This window comes from Schistocerca americana, chromosome 2 (assembly GCF_021461395.2).
Source record: "Schistocerca americana isolate TAMUIC-IGC-003095 chromosome 2, iqSchAmer2.1, whole genome shotgun sequence".
Lineage (NCBI taxonomy): Eukaryota > Metazoa > Arthropoda > Insecta > Orthoptera > Acrididae > Schistocerca > Schistocerca americana.
This window is the reverse complement of record NC_060120.1, coordinates 752029391-752050977: the sequence shown is the minus strand read 5'-3', so window position 1 is coordinate 752050977 and position 21587 is coordinate 752029391. Positions and strand designations below refer to the sequence as shown.

Genomic DNA, 21587 nt, shown 5'->3' with positions numbered 1-21587 from the left:
TAACAATTGAAATTTCTCCAGAGACAAATTTTTTATACTTAAAATGAATGGGTAGGTACACTTACTAACAATTAGGACACTCCTAAGCTGGCCTTTGCTAAAAGAATGTCCACAATATGAGGTGCATTCACCAAGGTCGAACCCCTCCAAATCTCCCTTCCAAACTCATCTTGTATACATGTTTCATCTACCTTCCATCATGCATCCCCTATACAGTACATCCAATCTTTGACATAGCTCTCTTCTACACTATAATCCCTAATATTAACTTGAAATCTACTTGAAGTTTTAAGTCTTAGTGTAACAATTGGTATGTTGAATACAACTTTGTAATGTATTTAACAAATAAAAAATAAGTTTTTTGGATAATTATATGGGTCAGGAATACAATTTCAGGTGTTAAAGATCAACATGTCTTTCTTCCTCAAGTATTTCAAAGCAAGCCATTTGTGCTATGAACCAAGTTCACATTCCTTTTTCCCCAATATTTCTTTATCAGCACAAAGACATTTAAAAAACAAGCAATTCTTTTTTAAATTCAGGAACTGCATTTCAAAGTTGCCGATATTACAGCTGCAAAATTTAATTCGGACAATTTTTTATTGAAGGCTTATGTCCCTTTGCTGTTTCTGAAATTCTGAAAATGTTGAGAAATGCTTCCCTTATATTTAAAAGCGCTGTCTTTGAATATCAAAAGTCAATATCAGAGTTATGCCATAGCATTGTTTCAAAAATGCTTTGAAAGTTTATCAGTGTTTTGCTTTCATGATCTTTAACAAGAAGAGAGAATTTGCTTTCAAATGTAAAAAAAATGTGTTTACTTTCCCCAGTAGTTTACGATTAAGCCAATTTAGATGAAACTTACCTTCCACCATGAAATAAAATTTTTTCACCCACTTATTCTGGATAGTGAAGACACTTTCAAAGGAGAAAAACTTTGATTTCTATTAATGAGGAAGGCAAAATTTTCCAAAATTCTTTCTCCCAAAAACCAACAAACCAAGCAGAAGACATGCATAGCCACTCACTATTTTAATCAATTTTTTAACTGTTAATCATAAAGAGCTTTAGCTATAATGGAGTTCATAAACTCAATCTCCAATTCCATGATTTCACAAGTTTCTTCCAGAAATGTCTGCCTGCAAAGTGCTTCTTGATGAATGGTGTAAAGCTAAGAGTATCATGGTTAATTTTTTTTCTTCAAAATTGTAACAAACCCGTTTCTTAAGGTGGTCATACTTTTTTGCCTTCTCCATTGAAACTGACAATGAGAATTTCATAGAATGAAATGTGCTCAGTCACAGGTTGTCCTACTTCCTCTCCATGTGTTTGACCTTTGAGTGGAAATAATCCTGAAAGTTGTTCTGCAATACCAGCAGACAACATAAACCTTACAAAAAATGAAACTTGCATTGTATAATTTATGTCACAAGGGTCAGCAACTGTTACTGATAAAGCTGAAATCATTTGATCTTCAACTTGTTGGCTGGTTATATTCGATGAGATTTTGACTGTCCTATCACTGTTTTAGCAGTCAATGGTAACTTCCTTTTTTAGAATGTCTCATTTGCTCTTAAAAAACCCGACGTTTCTCTTCAGATGTATCAATAAAGTAACTTCTAATGTATTTGCTGTGTGTGTGTGTGTGTGTGTGTGTGTGTGTGTGTGTGTGTGTGTGTGTGTTTTTCCTCTCTTGGCAGCCTCTTAAACCATGAAACTTTTAATATTGACTTTTTGGAAGATTGTGTCTAGTAATTAAATGCATAACTATTTTCCTTAACTCTTCTGATGTTTTTCTCCTTCCTCTTTTTTCCACTGCGTTACTGATGTGATATCTAGTACTAAATGATACATGAGAGTATGAAGTGACACTCAAAATTTGATTTCTTGTTATTAGCCAGATTTCCTTTTAAATAAGGCAGGTCACAGAGCCATTTGAGTCTTTAATACATAAATGTGAATGTTTGTTCAGTTATTTTTTTCTTCCATTTTTCTTTGCTTGTTCTTTGTTGCCATGTCTAACAGGGTACCTAGGAAAATGTATCATTCTATAGTAATCAGGCCACCAACATAAAACCATTGCAAATATAGCTGTAGCATTTGTTGCTGGATGGAAAAATATAGGTAACTTAATGCTTCAAGCAGTTACTTTTATTGCTCAACTGTAAAATGTGGGTGAGAAGCACAATGAGGTTGTTGACCAACTGACACTTACATGAATCAACCACACCTATCCCGCACATACTCACTGACAAACTTTGTGGCCACTGAACATACAGAATGGCAACAAATGGACAGGAAAATGTCACTGGTTGGGGAATCTTGCACGCAAGGCAGATCACTTCATAGAGGCAGGCAAAATTTCCAACTGCAGGGATCTGGATTTTTAACTACAAATTCTAGTCTTTCACACATGAACAATACAGTTGTGTTCAAACCAGAGGAGCCGAAGAGCTATATGTGGCTCATGAGCCTCGGTCTGTCAACTACTCTCTTAGACCAGTCCAGAGTCTCATACCCAGCTTGAAAAATTAGACCATGTAAGAATGACAGCAAATATGCTGGTTATGTTCATATCTATAAAGTAGGAGCCACACACCATATCACTCCAGCACAAGTTTGGCATTCCAAATTAAAACGAGCAGCATTTTCCATACAAGTGAATCACTATATCTGTCATTCCTCTGGACTTTAATCCGATCCTTTTAATTTTTTAAATTCATGTTTATGACATCACTAGGCACACAAGTCCCAACATATTTGCCCTATTTGCTGTTGATCATTTAGGACTAGTTTAAACTAGCTGGGAAAGTTTAAAGTCAACAGCCAAATCCTTTGTCAAAATTTTCAGTTTTGTTTTTGAACCAAATAAATAGTAAAGCCAAAAACTAAGCGTCAACTATTTCTTCCATTTACTATTTGTCCTGCAAGATTACAAAGCAAAACTTCAGGAAATTTACATGTTTTAAACCTGGACTACAGATTCAGCACGACTTTAAAACAGAATGTATCCATAACACAGGCCTACAAAATTTTTTTAAAATGCTTTTTTTACTTTGATAGCTGATCTTTATAGATTTTTATGAGCTGAATCCAAATCTAGCCTTCGTTTTTTTGTATCACCCAAAGTTTTTGAGCAATATGCTTTTTATTATAAAGTATAAAAGCCCTATGCTATATGGCAAATGGGGAAATTAATGAAATGCTTTGTTACAACACAAGCATCGTTTGTATTTACAGTAAGCTACTTAAAACAATGATGTGTTAATAGAGGTTTCACTTGTTAGCTGGAATTGGTTTGTATTTTCTCTCTCTCTTTTTTCTTTGAAGCTTCTGTGTAGCTTTTTCGAAGATGAGTCACTCACTGAACTCTGAAGTGACCAGTCACCCATCATGTTGGTGTTCCAGCAGCCTTTGTAGCATTTTTCCATCACTTTAATGTCCTGGTGATAATGCTCTCCTTGCTCCTCACTAACATCTCCCATATTGTCTGGGAAGTAATCAAGGAGACTATTAAAGTCAACTGTAAGGCTCATTAAACATCCTAAAGTTTTAAACTTCTTTAACATTGTAGCTATAATAGAAACATATTCTGGGTCTTTTTCATATCCTAAGAACTTTGTAACAACTTGCTTGAATGATACCCATGCTTCTTTCTCATTTAATGTCGTTGTGGATTCAAAGTTAACATCAAACATCAATTTTTCTAATTTCATGTCCGACAAAGATGCTTTCTTTTAGTTTAGCTTCTGAAAGGTATGGAAACGTTTGGCACAGATACTTAAAACATGGTCCATCTTTTGGCAAATCCTTTACAAATTGTTTCATTAGGCCAAACTTTATATGAAGAGGTTGCAGGAGTACACTTTTTGACCTACAAGGTTTTTGCCAAGAATGTGCTTCTCACCAGGTTTTAAAGACTCCCTGACAGGCTAGTTCCTTCTGCACCAGTGCTGATCTCTAGCCCTACTGTCCCGTCCACACACGAAACATGGAAATTTGGTAAAGCCACCTTGCTGACCAAGGAGCATGCATGCTACTTTTAGATTGCCACATATCATCCAACCATGAGCAGAATAGCCTATTTTATTTAGCACTATTTTTAGGTTTTCATAGCTTTCTTTTATATTTATAGAATGTCTAACAGGTACAGATGCATACATGTTACCATTGTGTAATAAAACGGCCTTTAAATAGCTGTGGATGGATCAATAAACGGCCTCCAGTCTTCATTTTTGTATTCAATACCAAACTCATTCATCAGACCAGGAATATCTGAGCAATACATTAAAACACCTTGTTAAAAAAACTTGGAAACTTGCTGCTCTCTCTTTATATACATGTATATGCTGGTTCAAACTGTGATTTTTTTTTCTTTTTTTTTTTTCAGTGCCAAGCAATTCAACTCATTCTTTCGTTAAGCCCAGATCCCTAACCAAATCGTTAAGCTCCATCTGAGTAAACAATTTGGGCTTTAGACTTTCTGTATTATAACGGACCTGGACCACCACCACCACCACCACCACCACCACAACATTCATCTAAATCAGATTATACATCAGAAAATACTTCTTTTGGAACAGAATTTAAATCATCTGGTGGTTCAGGAACTGGCAAATCTACATCATGCCCTACTGGTCAGATGGCAGACGGAAGGTTAGGGTAGCTTATTACCTTTTTTTTTCGAATTATGACCAGTAATACCAACACTGCAAAAGTAGCAATCATTGGAATGATTTCTTGGCTTCCTCCATATCATAGTTACAGCAAATCCGAAGGCTTTTTTCTCCTTTTTGGACCATTTTCTCATATCTTCAACACACACACACACACACACACACACACACACACACACACACACACACCTTATACGGTCACCAAGTTTAGATCCAAAGTATGATGGATAAACTTTTTTCAAACTCTGTAATGTTTCTTTGGTGTTTGTTTAATCACAAATTCACCACAAATATAACAAACTGTCAGCAGAGTTTTTACAACCACAATTAGACATTGTACTGAGCAAGTGTACAGGAAACAGGACAGTGAGGTTATGTTGACAGTAAACAAAACACCATCTGTTAACACAAAAACAGAATCCACCATTTTTCCAGCAGTGCTACCAATGTCATCACATTCATTACAACTCCTTTCTAAATTATTTTAACTATACAAAAGCTGATAAATTCTTTTAAAAATTGTTTAATATAATAAATTTAACTGTAAAATGTTAAGAAATGGTGGGTTATACAGTTTTTTTAAGCAACATATTTGGATTTCCCATCCAGAAAAACATAAGAATAAGGTATTTTTAGCAAAAAAGTTTTTCCATTTTTGGCCTGTGTAATCTATAGCAATGACTTTTCCTGATATTAAAATCTACAAAATTTAAACAGTGATGTGAGCATACAATACTCAGTCACTATTTTGCTATGGAAACATTTTCTTGTAAAATGCTACTCCAACATGAATATACTTTGGAAAGTCTACTTTTATTTTGTATGTGAATACTATATTTTGACTGTAAAAGGGGCAACATCCAACATATATTTAAGACAGTGTACTTTTTCAACCATTTTCTGACAAGTGTCCACTTTCAAGAGCCACAAAAGCCGTACTGTAGTAATTAAACAGTTCTTTTTATGGTTTAAATAGAAAACCATTCTCAGGTGGTTTTCAGAGTTTTCTAGCTGTTTGTTTCATCCCAATAATGTCAAATGCAAGATTGTGCAACTGAGCATATCATCATAGCTATTGCAGACAAGAAAACAGATGTATAGTTTGAGCTTGTTTTACTCACATCACACAGCACTTGGATAACTGTCATGGTTATCAGTTAAGTTTGTGAAACAATCAATAAAAAATAGACATGTTCACAATTCTGGGAGCTCAAACCCAGAGAAAAATCACCAAGAAATGGATATTAATTATGCATGTCAACACAAATTCAGAAAGGAAACTGTGCGCTAAAGCTAGACAAAAGCATCCAGAAGATGAAATCCCCATAAAAACTTTGAAGTTACAAAGACTGAAGTTAACAACTCCATTTCATAGATGCTTTGTTGTTTTAGTTTGCCTAAATAGCAGATATTTGTATACCACGAGTAGATAAGTTGTCAATTCATCACAGATGATCAAGTGTTTTAAAAGTAAATGAAAGGCACAACAAATGACTAATTTAGTAATGCACACTGAAATTTAAGGCCCACGAGCCTAAAAAGATAAAATTTCACTCTACTGCTAAAGACAAAGATACAAGCAAATAAGGACAGGAAAAAAGACTGAACACAAAAAATTTAAAAATGGCAACCTACATAGGTAGGTGTAATGTTATTTTCTGTAACATGAAAGTACAAATGTAATGTTATTTTATGTAACATGAGAGTGAAAATTAAGAATTACCTTCTTTAGCCTTCTCAGACATCTGCTCAAATTTTTCACATGCACGCTGTTGCACCAGTTCTGCCTAAAAACAAATTTTCTTTCTTGAATAACTTACAATTCTAAAATTTATTTTAACAAATACAAAGAAAAAACATTACTCATTGCCAGAGTTCATGAAACACCAGCAAATTAATGGTGAAACATTACTTCAAACCAAGGATTTCATCATCTGGCACTTTGAAATCACAACTAGTCACTTTACAATTAATTTAACATTTGTAATCCCATTAGTAGTTTTCTAGCTTGGCAGTAAGTCTTTTATTACTTAAAGGGTACAAATAATCAGTGTGAACTGACCTGGTAGGTTAACAGAAAAGAAGGCAAAGCATACACTGCCCCTGGATGGGCACCTCGGCATAAAAGCAGAGACTATAGGAAGGTACTATTCCACATGAACATAAACAGTCAATACTTATTTACAATTTATTAGTGTATACAACACACTCAACTGTTGGTTGGTTGATTGGGGTAAGGAATGAAACAGTGAGGTCATCAGTCCCTCAGACAAGGGCTCGTTCATCTGGAAGTAGTGATGTCCACCAGGAATGTTGAAAGAAATAGGTAGGAGCAGTGTAAATGGGGAACTGAAGGCAATAATGATGCCAGACCTGAAATAATTATTTTTGTGGAAGTAAAAGTATACAGATTGGACGATACATACAACAGAGTGGTCACTTAAGCTCAGTCATGGTGAGAGAAACCCCAACCGTGTCTAACCCCGCCAACTCAGTTAAGAGCAAAGACAGCTAAAGAGTAAACAATGCCTTCTAGTCAAAAGATCCAGAAAAGTAAAAAGGAAAATGCTAAAAATGTAATGGACATCAATTTGAATGTTCATAATAAAACAAGATGAAATAGTTAAGGGTGCACATGGATGTCCCCTGGAACTCTGTGTGCAAAGGAGGCAGGCCATCCCACAGCTGTTCCATCCCCAGTCCATCATTGGCAAAGCATTAAAGAGGAGGCAACCTCCACTAATCAATAGTGGTAATCATAAAATTAGAAACATGGAGCAGCAGAGACAGAGCTGACTGCCTTAAAGCAATGAGAACAAAGAGGACTGACAGAAGCAGCAGGCAAGGATGTAAGGGTGAAGATCCCTGTGGTCCGGCTTGTGGGAGTAGACACAATCATCCCCAACGACCCCTACTCCTCCAAAGGTAGTTTACAACATATCTGAGAGTAAAAACGAGTCATGGAGAAAAATGGAGAACTCGTTCAATTGTCAGTCAGTCATCCATCAACATGAGACAAAGAATTCAGAAGATAGAGCTTATCATGGACAGGCAGGAAGAAGGGGCCACGATCAATTGTCGGCAAAACTCCATAACCACAATGCAGAATTGACTTGTCACATAAAATAGTGACCAATATGACTGATTCAGAGGTGAAACGCAATGAATTCCTTCCAGGAGAAACAGAAGGAAGATTGCCATACAGCAGCAATCTCCTTTATAGTATGGAGTTTATTACAGGTGGCAGCAGTCCACCCAATGCGCCAACTCAGGGTTTACAGAGCCCTTACTTGCAGCTGGAACGTCAAAGGAAATGGAGCAAGTAATTGTGTCTCTAGCCAGACAGCCAGACAGTTCATTCCTGGCCTGGAGACTGCTCAATGAGTCGCTACATTTTAAAATGCAGTTAAGGCAGGCTCGTTTGATAAAAACAGAGGGCTCTGTTAATGGCCGTCAGGTTGTCTTAAAAATGTCACGTCTCTGTGAAGAATGGTGCTCCTGACCAGTAGGAGATCCTTTGTATCCATGGCTTTAGAGCAATTAGTTGGAAAGACCATTGCACCCTGATATTCTTGAAGAACTGAAAGGAACAGACACCAAAGGACAATGGGACAACAGATTATATTCTTGAAATAGAAGGGTCCTAATTTGTGGCCTAGGTAACAAGCAAAGTGGGAAAGGAGAGGACTTGAAGAGAACACACGGAGATTACATTCTGAGGAGGACAGGCGAGGTCCCGGCAGAGGGCTGAAAGGCGCATTTCAGCTGGTAATCTCACCCGAGGGCAGGACTCGTGGTGTTGCCCCAACCATGCAAAAAGAATAGGATAGCTTGGATGATCAGTAAACTGTTTAACAGTGACTGCATAGGTGAAGAGTTGGTACCATCAGATCTGAAGCAGGAAGATCCTCACTTCAGCAAGGTGACTGTTCACAGTACTTCTCCAGAAGGAGGCAGTGGCCAACCCCATAATGGCTTGGTGTAACAATTTAAGGCACCTCAAAGCCATGCTCCTAGTAACCATAGTCCAAGGGGGACAGAACCAGAGCCCAGCAGATATGACAGCAAGAAGCATGATCTGCACCCCAAGATGTGTGGGCAAGGAAGCACAGAGCGTTAAGGTTTCTCCTGCTATTAGTTTATACTTAACAAATATGAGGCCCCCCCAGTCAGTTTCTTATCAATGATGAGTCTCAGAAAAATCATGACCTCAACAACACCCAAGTTTTGCGTACCCAAGTGGACCATGGTACGATAAAAATGCACCACCCACATTTTTGCAACAGAGAACTGGAAAGCATGGGAAATTTTTCAAGCAGAGACCTGTCTGATGGCACCTTGGAGTTGGCACTCAATCAAGGCTACAGAGTGGGAGCTGTCTAAAGGCAAAAAGCATTGACATAACAGCATGGGGATGACAAATGGTCTGATAGAGGTCACTAGTCCATTGACAGCTGTGAGGAAGTGTAAGCTCAGCCTGGATCCCTGTGGAATGCCATTCTCTTGGGCCTGTTGAGAACTGTGTAAAGCACTAACTTCATTCTGAAATGAACCATAGGATAAAAATTTACAAAAATTGGCAGGGAGCCTCAAAAGCCCCAATAATGGAGGGTAAGTAGGATGTGATGGTGCCAGGCTGAGTCATATGCTTTATGCAGGGCAAAAGAGATTGCAATGAGGTTTACATTTAAAGTCATTTTGACTAGTTTCCAACCAAAGCAGATTGTCCCTTCTGGACCGTCCCTCCCAGAAACTACACACCTAAAAAATAAAAGGCCACCCATGATTCAAGAATCCAGCGTAACTGGCGGTAAACATTCTTTCCAGTAGTTTTCAGAGTACTGGTGAGGCTAACTGGCTGGAAACTGTCCATGGATGTTGACTTTTTGCCAGACCTAAGGATTAGAACTATTTTATCATCTCACCACTGTGAAGGAAGGGCACAGTTGAAGCAAATACAGTTGACTGAGGAAATGGAGCCGTTAAGTAACAGTCAGGTGTTATATAATGTAACTGTGAATCTAATTGGGCCACGAGATAAGAGCCTTAAGAAATTCAGTCCGCATACCAGGGGGGTGGGGTGGGGTGGGAGTGAAGGAGATGGGGAGGCCTTATGTTAATTGCAGCTGTGTATGTAGATGCCAACACTATAGCAAAAGTGGGTGACAAGGCATTCAGCACATAGACCATCCCAAGGAAAGAGGCCAAGTACAGTTGTGGATCTTTGGCAGCCCAGAAGACTACGTAACTCAGCCCATATGAGGGATGAAGAGGCACACGTTCCCAACAAGGCGACAGCTTTCATAGCATTCCTTATTATTGCATTTAATTGGATAGTGTGACTTAGCATGAAGTTGCTTAAAAGTTATAAGATTAGTCTGCACATCATGTCACTTGAAATGCTGTAGATCTCTTCAGTGATGCTACACACCTACTGCAATGTCTTTGGTCCACCATGGCATCAGCTGGCAAATGATGAGACCTGCATTAAAGGGGAATAGTAGCTCAACAATGTGGGCAATGTCAGAGATCCTGCACAACCTCATTGATGGTATCTGATATAGCAGCAAATGCAACAGCAGAGGCATACAACTGCTAGTTGTCTCTTTACAGCACCCAATGTAGAGCAACAGGCTCAACAGAAAGAGGTCATGGGCACAAAGATCATTCTGTAGCTAACAATGTAAGTAAAGCCACAAGTCTGGGGAATAAGTTGTTAGATCAATAGCTGAAAAGGTGGCTCAGGTGGCACTGAAGTGGACAAGAGTACAGCCACTGAAGACAAAGAACACAGTCAATAAGAAGCTGGTCAATTAGAAGTCTCTGCCAGATGAATTGGTATTCCAGACTGGGGGTAGACCTACAAGATGAAGTGGTACTCCCCTCAAGTAGGGGACAAAGGTGAGTTGTTGGATTAAGGAAGTCAATTCAGTGTAACTAAGTGGCTTGCCTGGAGGTAAACAAATGTTACAAATAGTTATCACCAAGGTACCCTGCACCAACACTGTTACAGCTTCCAATAAATAAACTCTCTGATGTCATCTGTGTCAACAAATGTACAGGTCCCTCCAGATGCTCTCTCGGGGCCAGTGTGGTTCTGAAAAGTGCACAATAACCAGAGGGAGCTGGGAACTTATCATCAGTGAAGAACATTTCTTGTAGGAAAAAGAAAACTGTGGAAGAGGAGGAAATAAGGTACTACTGTTCTGACAGGTGACTAATACCCATTACAGTTCCACTGAATGTTCACCTTACAGATGTCCAGGTTCAGCTTGAAGGACCCAGGAGGCCAGGAGGATTGGTCACACCCAAAGATCTCTGCCTGTCACCAATGGCAATGGAGCCACATTAATGAGAACTGGTAACTCTGGGGTCACTGAGGTAGCCTTCGTCTCCCTTGCAGCCTTAGGTGGACAAGAGTCTTGCAAGGGACTATCCGCAATGAGCATAGGGACAGGAAGAGAGGGCTGACATCGGGCCTCTGATCTGTGGGTTTCCAGGGAGAGGGGTCCTGAAGGGGAGCTCTGTTATCGATAAGTGCCAGAGGAAGTACTTGCTTCTGGGATGTTGGGAGAACTGGTTTGGGAAAAACTAACATTGTGGGGGTTATGGCTGTGCATAACTGGTCACCATATCAACAGGATATATGTAGGCACTCATTTTTTTGTGCCTCAGTATACAATAGGCAGTCATTATATCTATATTCCTGCATCATCTTTTCTTTCTTCAAAACTGGGTAAACCAGTTAACATGGAGAATAGTGTTCCATGTAACTCTTTTAGTTGTTCTCAAGGACTTTGTTCCATGAAGGATCTTCTGCAGTTGCACCATTTTGGGTTTGCTGCGCAATGGGACAATATGACCGAAGTACAGGCATCACAGGGCATCATGGGAGTTAGGACTTAAGGTTTCAGATCACATATATGCACTGTGACTGACTTTTTCCAAGAAGACATTCCCTTTAAAAGATAAAATGAAGGAGCCTGTATCTGTTTGATTATCTTTGTGACCTTTTCAGACACAATGAACACCAATATGTCTCACTACTTGAGATTAGCCCATAGTTTTTCATTCGTTTGGAGTGTAGGGTCTCTGTGCAAGATCATTTCTTGAAGCATATTCAAATTTTCATTTACAACAATGGTCACTGGTATGCCACCCAGACTATCACATCCCTGAAGAAGATTGTGCAGCAGAGGCAGCTTTGGTTAATAGCAGTTCCTTGCACATTTTACCAAAAGACTCAACTTCACAGTAATTTTCAATAAGTTCCGCAAAAAATAATGGCTTTGTCAGAGTGAAAGTATCCCATTCGGTTCAATTACAAACTAAGTATTGCATAAATTGTTTCACTCCCAGACATCTGGCTTGTCCGTCTTCTCATGGGGTAGCCCGAGTACAGAAAGCGGTAAGGTTAAAAATATCAGCATTTAGATGTCTAGGCCTGTCTGATATGAGAGCCAGATTAGAACTGTTTTGGTGTAATTTCACATGTCTGATGTGATAGATGTCCATCATGATGCCACTTGCTCCAATCAAGGGCTCTCCCTATGGGCAGCACACAGGGACAGTGGAGGCCATCTGGCATGATCTGTTGCTTGTGGTATTCATGTCCCATGAAGACTCCTCTACTCCTTGACATGCATGGGGAGCTAGCAGCTCAGACATCAGCAGTGTGATCCCTTCATTGACAAGGGTCAAATGAAAGGGTATAAAACAACCCAACCACATCCAATTGGCTACCACCTTGGCTTTGAAACACACATATGCACACTATAGGTGTTACTTAAAATGTTCTTCCCCAGTTAGTCCACACTAGAGAAAAATTTGGAAAGTAGTTCGAACCAAGAAGGGAACCAAAACTTGCTTCAACCAAAAGGTGATGTGAAGTAAATGAATGAATATTCCAAGAAAGGAAAGAAGAGTCTAAGAAACAGCAAGGTCAATATCAAAGGGCTACTACCATAAGAAAGAGTAAGAGAAGGAACAATATTCAGACAAAGTTGAAGCACAGGAAAGGAAGTAGGTTTGCAATGGCCTGCAGTCCTATGTTTGCCATGCATGTACTCACAACAGAGTCATGAGCCTCCTGTGAGGTTGAACTGATTGGTTCTCCATCAGTGAGATACACAACAACATTGAGAAACATTACAGGAAAGGGTCAGGTCAGCATTATCTGCAGCTATTAACTCAGTTGGTAAAAATATTTGCAAGATATTAGATTGTAAGACGATTTTCAGTGCCCCTTTCACGTAGTTTGATTAATAAGAAGTCAGCAATGTTTTGTGACAAAAATCACCAAAATTAGACTGATTTATATAGAATATACCCAACCAAATAATCTGCCTTCCTTATTAAATATAACTTGTCTTATCTGACATATACTAAATTTTTATATATAAAAGTTACCACTTAACTATTTTTGAAGCTAATAGAAAATTGATTATAAAGTAAATCAGCTGAAAAAAGCAAATGATCAGTAAAGTGCAATCAAAACAGCTTGTCACTTTTGACAGTTCAGCCCATTTGAGCCAACACAATGCACTTTCCCAGGCAACACCAATGATGAGCCAACTTTTGTTTTGAGACCACCACACATCAACAGGTATAATAGTGCACTCTGTTACCACAATGGTTCAGCATGTGTAGATTTCCAACCTGATTTGCCGTTTCATACCAAAAAGCCAGTTAATTATTATTAAATGAATGCAAAACTTCGACAAGACATTTTCTAATTTTCTGCTCTAAGATGTTCCTCAGGAGTCAACAATAGCAATGGACAATACACATATCACTCCACTGTATTAAATAAAGCTACAGCACTACACAGAGGAGGAAAGTAGATATTTTGTACGGAGGACAAAATTTCCAACAGAACAAATCAAATTTGGCATAACAAGTAAAAAATCCCATGTTATCAGGTCCACGAACTTGCCACAGTAAGCAGTCATAATGTACTCCCCCAAATTACATTCATTTCGATCTGAGTGCACACCCATTTCACTATCTAAATGGAAATATGAGTCAAGGTAGAAAGTAAGATATTAGGAAACAATAAAACGTTTCTTCTCAGCGAGACTGTCAAGCTGACAATCACTTACTGCAAATGTTACTCCATAACAACTGGACTTCAGTTACAGTCTTACTAAGCAGTGTTGCTGCAAGAACAGATTGAATAGATGGTCATTTTTGTCTGCTCCAGCACCAAGTCCATTCCTGAGGAAGATAACAGCCTTGATTTTACCCCTGGAGTCACTGTTTACACCATAAACTTGAGTAGTTATTAAACATTCATAGCCATAAGTCTCTTGTTTGGTTACTTTCCCTGAACGATACTTGCTTGATGGTCACTAACAATTTGTCAAAAAAGGATTGGGACATAGAAGATTAATGATAGTTGTTAGTAAAGGTTACAGTTTGTCTCTGTACTTCGACTCATCCCACATCCTTTAAGGTTCTCTGTGGTGGAATTGATAGCAAATGAGATATAGGTAAATTAAAGAATTAGAGTAACAAAATTTGTAACTTTTTTGAAATTCATACTGCAATCTAGTTGCCTTGTTATCATGCAGATGCCACAAATGAATCTCATTCATCACCAATAATGATTTTCCCTATTATTAACTGTCATACCTAAATAATTGCAGTTTAATGGTAACACTCACTAATTTTAATGTTCCAACTGTAAACTAGACTTGTTTCAGCTTTGAAAGTGGTATAAAATGGTCAACTGAGATTATACTGTATTTCTTGTACACACAATCACTTAACCCAGCACATTATAACTGTGGTATTCATTCAAAGAAAGCACAAATATTAATTTAGGAAAAACCAAATTTTGTATGAAGTACGAGACTGGACAACATCCAACTTACTATGTAATATCTATTTTCAACAAATTTTAAAAATATATGGTAAGTATTAGCGGACACAGCATATTAGATTTATGCCAAGATCATAAATCATTGCCTAGGAATTACTGCTAAAAATTTATGATCAGACGAACGAAATGGTTTAAGAAAAGCAAGCCCCTATACTAATGTTTTTGTTTTCACTGTTCAATTATAGAAAAAGGAGTCCAGTAGGGAAAAACACTTCACACTTACAGACAGAGAAAGCTTTTGACCATGTAGCTAGAATCTTATGGAACATATGACAAGAATGGATATTCTCAGCAAATAAAGGTGACAGAAATCCTATACAGAGGTACAAAAATAAGAAAACACTAACTATGCAATATTATAAGCTACCAGAATGAACTCGACACTGAGAACAAACTACAGAAATATCAAATGATACGTGGAACAATCAATAGAACATTGAGAAAAAGTGAGAGAAGACACAAATCAAGTATCACAAGGTAATGGATGCCCCCCACATTGCTATTTGGAAGTGAAACTTGGACGAGCACTAAAAAGCAAGAAAGTAGAATCCAGGCATCAGAGACGAAATTTCTAAGAGCAGTTATGGACTGTAGAATATTAGATACACTAAGAAACGAAGGCGTAAAAGCAGACCTTGGGATATACACTACAAATGTGAAGATCAAATTTAATCAACAATGCTGGCTAGACCATTTACAAAAAATGCCAGAATCAAGACTACCAGAACAAGCCTTAAATTTCAGACCTACAGGTACAAGATCCATAGGAAGACCAAGGAAAAGATGGCTGGGTATTTAAAGGGGAAACTCTGCACCGCACCTCCCTCAGATTTAGTCTTAAGAGGGGCCAGAGGACAGCCCATCAGAAACTGAACACAGATTAAGCATGAGAACAGAAAGTGTATTGAACTGTGGAAAAAAAAAAAAGAAGTGTAACAAAAACCGTGAACCGTGCAAGGACAACGAGTCCAATACAGAGCAGCATGAAAGAGCAACGGCAGTGTCGTTAAGTGGTCACAGTGTTGGACTGTGTCAAGCGAGCAGGCCATGTTCAAATCTCTCTCGTGCCAATCTTCTTTGTTTTCTCCTTCTTCCCTGTTCACTGTATTCAAATTTGTGTGTGGTGTTATTTAACATCCGTCTGTAGCAGTGAGCTGTAAGGTAGGGATCTATAATGACACTATTCTGTGCAATTACTCTGTTAGCAGCCAAAAGGAAGTGACTTTCAAATGGGAACTGCATATGTTTACGACAAGGCAAAAAATCATCGGAATCCTCCACTGGAAAACATGTCTGGTGTCATACATAGCATTAGTCACAGCACTTCCATCATTTGATAGGAATCTCTTATCAATGCAATTAGTTTCGAAAGCTGCTAAGTGAGTGATATATGCCTCCTTGCCCGATTTCAGTATTCGTACGAATGTGAATGTTATGACTCCCAAGGAAGTGATGAAAACAAGTTTGTCACATAATCTGCACTAAATGAATGAAACAGTTTCACAAACAGTTTCTCTGTGCTCCATCAAAACTTATGTTTTTAACGTCTCTGAAGTTTCACTCTATTTTGAAAGATACACTTTAATTCCTTTGTTGTAACACAGTTCATACCCATTTACTTGCTGTTTTCATTTCTGTGAGATGTCTATGTGGTATCTCACCTGCTCTCACTATTCATAACATTTACTTGTGACAGTAACATACTCTTACCACATGACTCACATTCTATAACCAATGTACAGTATGACAACTGCCAAAACTACAGAAAGATAAACATTTCAATGACCAGACAGACACTTCATAATGTTGTGAAAAAAATAATAAAAATTAATGGGACAAGGGAGTTTTGAATCCAACACTATGACCACATAAGCACAACGCCACAGCTGTTCAATTTCTCTCAATTTTGCACTTGTTAAGCTTGGACCATTTTTTCTATTTTGCTTTTTTTTCCACAGTTCAGTACACCTCTTTCCTGGTTTCATGCTTGATCTGTGTTCACCTTACCACTAAATCTGAGGGGGTTTCGCCTGTTAGAAGACAGAACAGGCTTATGGTCTACACTTTTGGGGGGGGGGGGGGGGGGGTTAGGGCACAAAATATCTGAGGTCATAAGCACCTAGTAAAGAACCAGAGATGCTGGGACCACGAGGGGAAAATCTGTTACGAGGTCCAATACAAGAGGGAAGAAAAAACAAATCTAAAACATGAAGATGTTACGGAAGAGTAACTAAAAGATGTAGACACGAAACCAGAGTCACCAGGTAGAAATCAAATCTCTTTCACCTTATTACTGCTTTTTTTAAAACTTAAAACGCGAGCCACAGCTCACACGTCATTTGCTAGAATGTCCGGCAAAGCAGGAGGCAGCCCAACCCTGAGACGGAAGTGGCTAAAATAGGGGCAGAGGATCAGGAAATGTCCGACTGTTAATGGCTGGGTATAGAAAGGACAGCTGGGTGCAGGGTCGCCACTCAAGTAGCGGTGACTAAAGCGGCAGTGCCCTATTCGCAACCGAGCTAACATTACTTCCTCACAGCGAGACAGCCAACATGTCCAGGATATGGTCTAGACTATGATGAAAGAAGAAGTATTTTTAACACCATTTAGCTATTTCCTCTCTTGTCCAGCTCCCCATGTCCAGGATATCCAGTCAATGCTACTCATGTACATCATAAACAAGGTATTTACCAAATTTAATTTTCTCATACATCTGTTCAAGTATTCTAACTAACTGAAGTCTCATAATAAAACTCAGTTGACCATTCACTCTTCATTAAATAAATAGTCAAAGGGGACAACTGAAAATTTCTGCTAGGCTGGGACTCTGATTCAAGTTCCCTGCTTATTACAAGCAGTCACTTTAACCATAAGGCTATCTGAGCACACTTTCTGGCCTGCTTCAAATACTGTCACTGATATTTTCACCTACAACTTCAGCATAGGTTCCCACATTGGCTAATAATAGTTTCAGTATAAAGTTCTCAATTTATCATTTACATGTATACCAAAATTAAAACTGGTTACCCACAAATATTAAGTGATAATTTTATATGAGCCCTGATTATTCTGTATTTTCATACTGACCACATTACATTATTAAATACAGTAACACTTTTACATTCCCTGAATTAACATTTTCCCACTGTTTACATTTTTTTATTGCTTTGTCAAATTTCTTATATCCACATTGTTAATTCGCACCCAATTTTGCACTAATAGATTTACAATTTTCCCACACTTTATGCTTTAAGAAAAAAATATTCGTGGAGAAAAAACTGAAACAATTGACGTAAAATGATGCTGGCACAGCATTGGCCATCAAGTAGTGTTTATAAAAGTTACATGGTTAAGTTTCTCAACACCTTGGAGCTATGCTCAGTGGACCTGAAATGGTGAACGGGTGAAAGTCTGAACAATTCGTGCCACATATCCTGTCACGGTCAAGTTCTACTCGGCGTGGTGACTGATGGGAGTAACTAGGTTAATTAGAATGAAGATATCATGACCAATCACAAACATTTCCAAACTGTATTGTGCAAGTGCAGCTCCATGATTGTTGTGATCGTCATGACTCCTTGGTGGAACCATATTTAATGTGTTTCATTTTTTGGCCACTTGAAGTAGTTGACACCTTTGTTCCCTTTTTCTGGTAATGTTTTTGGTTTAAACGCAGCATCCATAATTGAGAAGGCATAGTACCTAACCTCAGATGACTGAAGTGCAAGAGAGACAGAACACCACATATGCAAACACCATACAAAATATTTATGTAAATATTTACACTTGACAATGAGACAATCTCAAAACACATTGTGTAAAGCATGAAAAAATACCTAACTCGAGCAGTGTTTCATTACTGAAATAATGAATGACAGTTAAACACTTTTCAAAAACATCAATTATGATGTACGGAATCAAGTCAAACATTTCTACTTCCCAGGCAGTTACCACTGCAATTACATCAGCAGTCTTTCTTAAATAATAAACCTTTATGACATAATGAAAAAATTCCTGATAAGTATTTTGATGCCTTTTGTTTAGATGTTGTTGTTGTTGTCTTCAGTCCTTTTTTTTTTTTTTTTTTTTTTTTTTTTTTTGTGGTTTTCGGGCGCACAACTTCAATGGTCATTAGCGCCCTGACTACTCTAAGAATGCACCGCGAGGCACAAGTTGACGACAACAACAACTAAAAGGGAAAACACAATAAAAGACAGACTGACAGGCATAGGATTAAAAAACATCATCAAATGTCCTTAGCGAGGTGTGTCAAATTGATAAAACAAAGAACACGAGCAGCTGCTCGTGGGTCATCCGCTAAAATGGCATCGAAAGTATTAGGCAGGTTAAGATCGAGGCGCAGTGTGTTAAGATCAGGACAGGACATTAAAATGTGTCTAACCGTCAGCAAGTGCCCACATGGGCAGAACGGCGCCGGCGCAGCCGTCAGCAGATGGCGATGGCTGAACCGGCAGTGTCCAATTCTTAACCTTGCTAAAACGACCTCCTCCCGCCGTGAAGGGCGTGAGGAGGACGTCCAAGCCACGGGAAGAGGTTTTAAGGCCCGAAGCTTGTTGTCGGTAAGTGCAGCCCAATCGGCATGCCACAGCGACACAACGCGCCGACAAATGACCCTGCTAAAATCGGACGAAGGGACACAACAAGAAGCTGTCCGAGGCTGGAGGACCGCAGCCTTGGCCGCGGCATCTGCAGCTTCGTTCCCAGGGATACCGACATGGCCAGGAACCCACATAAAGCTAACCGGCGTACCGACGTCCACCAGCTGCTGAAGAGAGCGTTGGATCCGGTGTACGAAAGGGTGAACCGGGTACGGATCACTGAGGCTCTGGATGGCGCTCAGGGAATCTGTGCAGATGACATAAGCAGAATGTCGGTGGCGGCAGATGTAAAGAACAGCCTGGTAGAGGGCAAAGAGCTCAGCTGTGAAGACCGAACAATGGCCATGGAGCCGGTATTGGAAACTTTGTGCCCCGACAATAAAGGAACACCCGACCCCGTCATTGGTCTTAGAGCCATCTGTATAAATGAAAGTCATGTTGTTGAACTTCGAACGAAGTTCCAAAAAACGGGAGTGGTAGACCGAACCGGGGGTGACCTCTTTTGGGAGCGAGCTGAGGTCGAGGTGAACGCGGACCTGAGCCTGGAGCCAAGGTGGCGTGCGGCTCTCGCCCACTCGAAAGGTTGCAGGGAGTGAAAAATGAAGGTGTTGAAGGAGGCGACGAAAGCGAACTCCAGGGGGTAGCAAGGCAGAGACATACAACCCGTATTGAAGGTCAAGAGAGTCGTCAAAAAAGGAACGATAAGACGGATGGTCGGGCATTGACAGTAGCCGACAGGCATACCGACAAAGCAGTATATCGCGCCGGTAGGTGAGTGGCAATTCGCCAGCGTCAGCATGAAGACTCTCTACGGGACTGGTATAAAATGCTCCGATCGCAAGTCGTAAACCCCGATGTTGTATGGAGTTGAGGCGGCGTAAGATGGATGGCCGTGCAGAGGAGTATACGAAGCTCCCATAATCCAGCTTGGAGCGGACGATCGACCGATATAGACGAAGTAGGACGGTTCGATCCGCTCCCCACGACATACCACTGAGAACACGGAGGACATTTAAAGAACGGGTACAACGGGCGGCCAAATATGACACATGTGGAGACCAGCTAAGTTTCCTGTCAAAGATAAGGCCTAAAAATTTGATTGTCTCCACGAGTGGGAGAGCAACGGGACCGAGTCGTAAGGACGGTGGGAGAAACTCTTTGTAGCGCCAGAAGTTAATACAGACCGTCTTCTCGGCAGAAAAACGGAAGCCATTGGCGACACTCCAGGAGTAAAGACGGTCAAGAGAACGCTGAAGACAGCGCTCCAGGACACGTGCACACTGCGCGCTGCAATAGATGGTAAAATCGTCCACGAAAAGGGAGCCTGATACATCAGCTGGGAGGCAATCCATTATTGGATTGATCGCGATGGCGAAGAGAGCGACGCTCAAAACTGAGCCCTGTGGCACCCCATTCTCCTGGCGAAAGGTGTCGGACAGGACAGAACCCACACGTACCCGAAACTGTCGATCCATTAAAAAGGAATGAATAAAAAGAGGGAGGCGACCGCGAAAGCCCCATGTATGCATGGTGCGGAGAATGCCCGCCCTCCAACAGGTGTCATAAGCCTTCTCCAAATCAAAGAACACAGCCGCGGTCGGGCGTTTCCGCAAGAAGTTATTCATAATGAAGGTCGACAAGGTAACCAGATGGTCAACGGCAGAGCGGCGCCTTCGAAATCCACATTGTACATTGGTAAGTAGGCGTCGAGACTCGAGCAGCCAAACCAATCGAGAGTTAACCATTCGCTCCATCACTTTACAGACACAGCTGGTAAGCGAGATAGGTCGATAACTGGAAGGCAAGTGCTTGTCCTTCCCCGGCTTAGGAATCGGGACAACAATAGACTCGCGCCAGCATGCGGGAACATGTCCCTCAATCCAGATGCGATTGTATGTACGAAGAAGAAAACCTTTACCCGCAGGAGAAAGGTTCTTCAGCATCTGAATATGAATAGAATCAGGCCCTGGAGCGGAGGACCGTGATCGGCCAAGTGCGGTTTCGAGTTCCCGCATGGTGAATGGTGCATTATAACTTTCACAATTCGAGGAGCGGAAGTCAGGTGGCCTAGCCTCCTCTGCCTGTTTGCGGGGGAGGAAGGCAGGGTGGTAATGAGCGGAGCTCGAAACCTCGGCGAAAAAGCGGCCGAAGGCATTGGAGACAGCCTCAGGGGCCACAAGGACTTCATTCGCGACCTTCAAGCCAGAAACTGGGGAGTGGACCTTAGTGCCAGATAGCCGGCGCAGGCTACCCCAGACAACAGAAGAAGGGGTAGAACTGTTGAAGGTGCTTGTGAAAGCAGCCCAGCTGGCTTTCTTGCTTTCTTTAATAATACGACGACACTGAGCACGTAATCGTTTATAATTAATACAATTCGCCACTGTAGGGTGGCGCTTAAAGGTGCGTAAA

General features: G+C 40.1%; 1 protein-coding gene across 4 annotated transcripts in view; it reads right to left on the bottom strand.

Annotated features, from left to right (window-relative positions):
* LOC124591894 (sorting nexin-6) overlaps window positions 1-21587 on the bottom strand; it is an 82964-nt gene that overhangs the window by 6926 nt on the left and 54451 nt on the right. For all 4 annotated transcript variants that reach the window (XM_047131782.1, XM_047131779.1, XM_047131780.1 and 1 more), the window contains one exon: window positions 6400-6463. In XM_047131782.1, the coding sequence (XP_046987738.1) occupies window positions 6400-6463 (64 nt within the window). The remainder of the gene's footprint in view (window positions 1-6399; window positions 6464-21587) is intronic.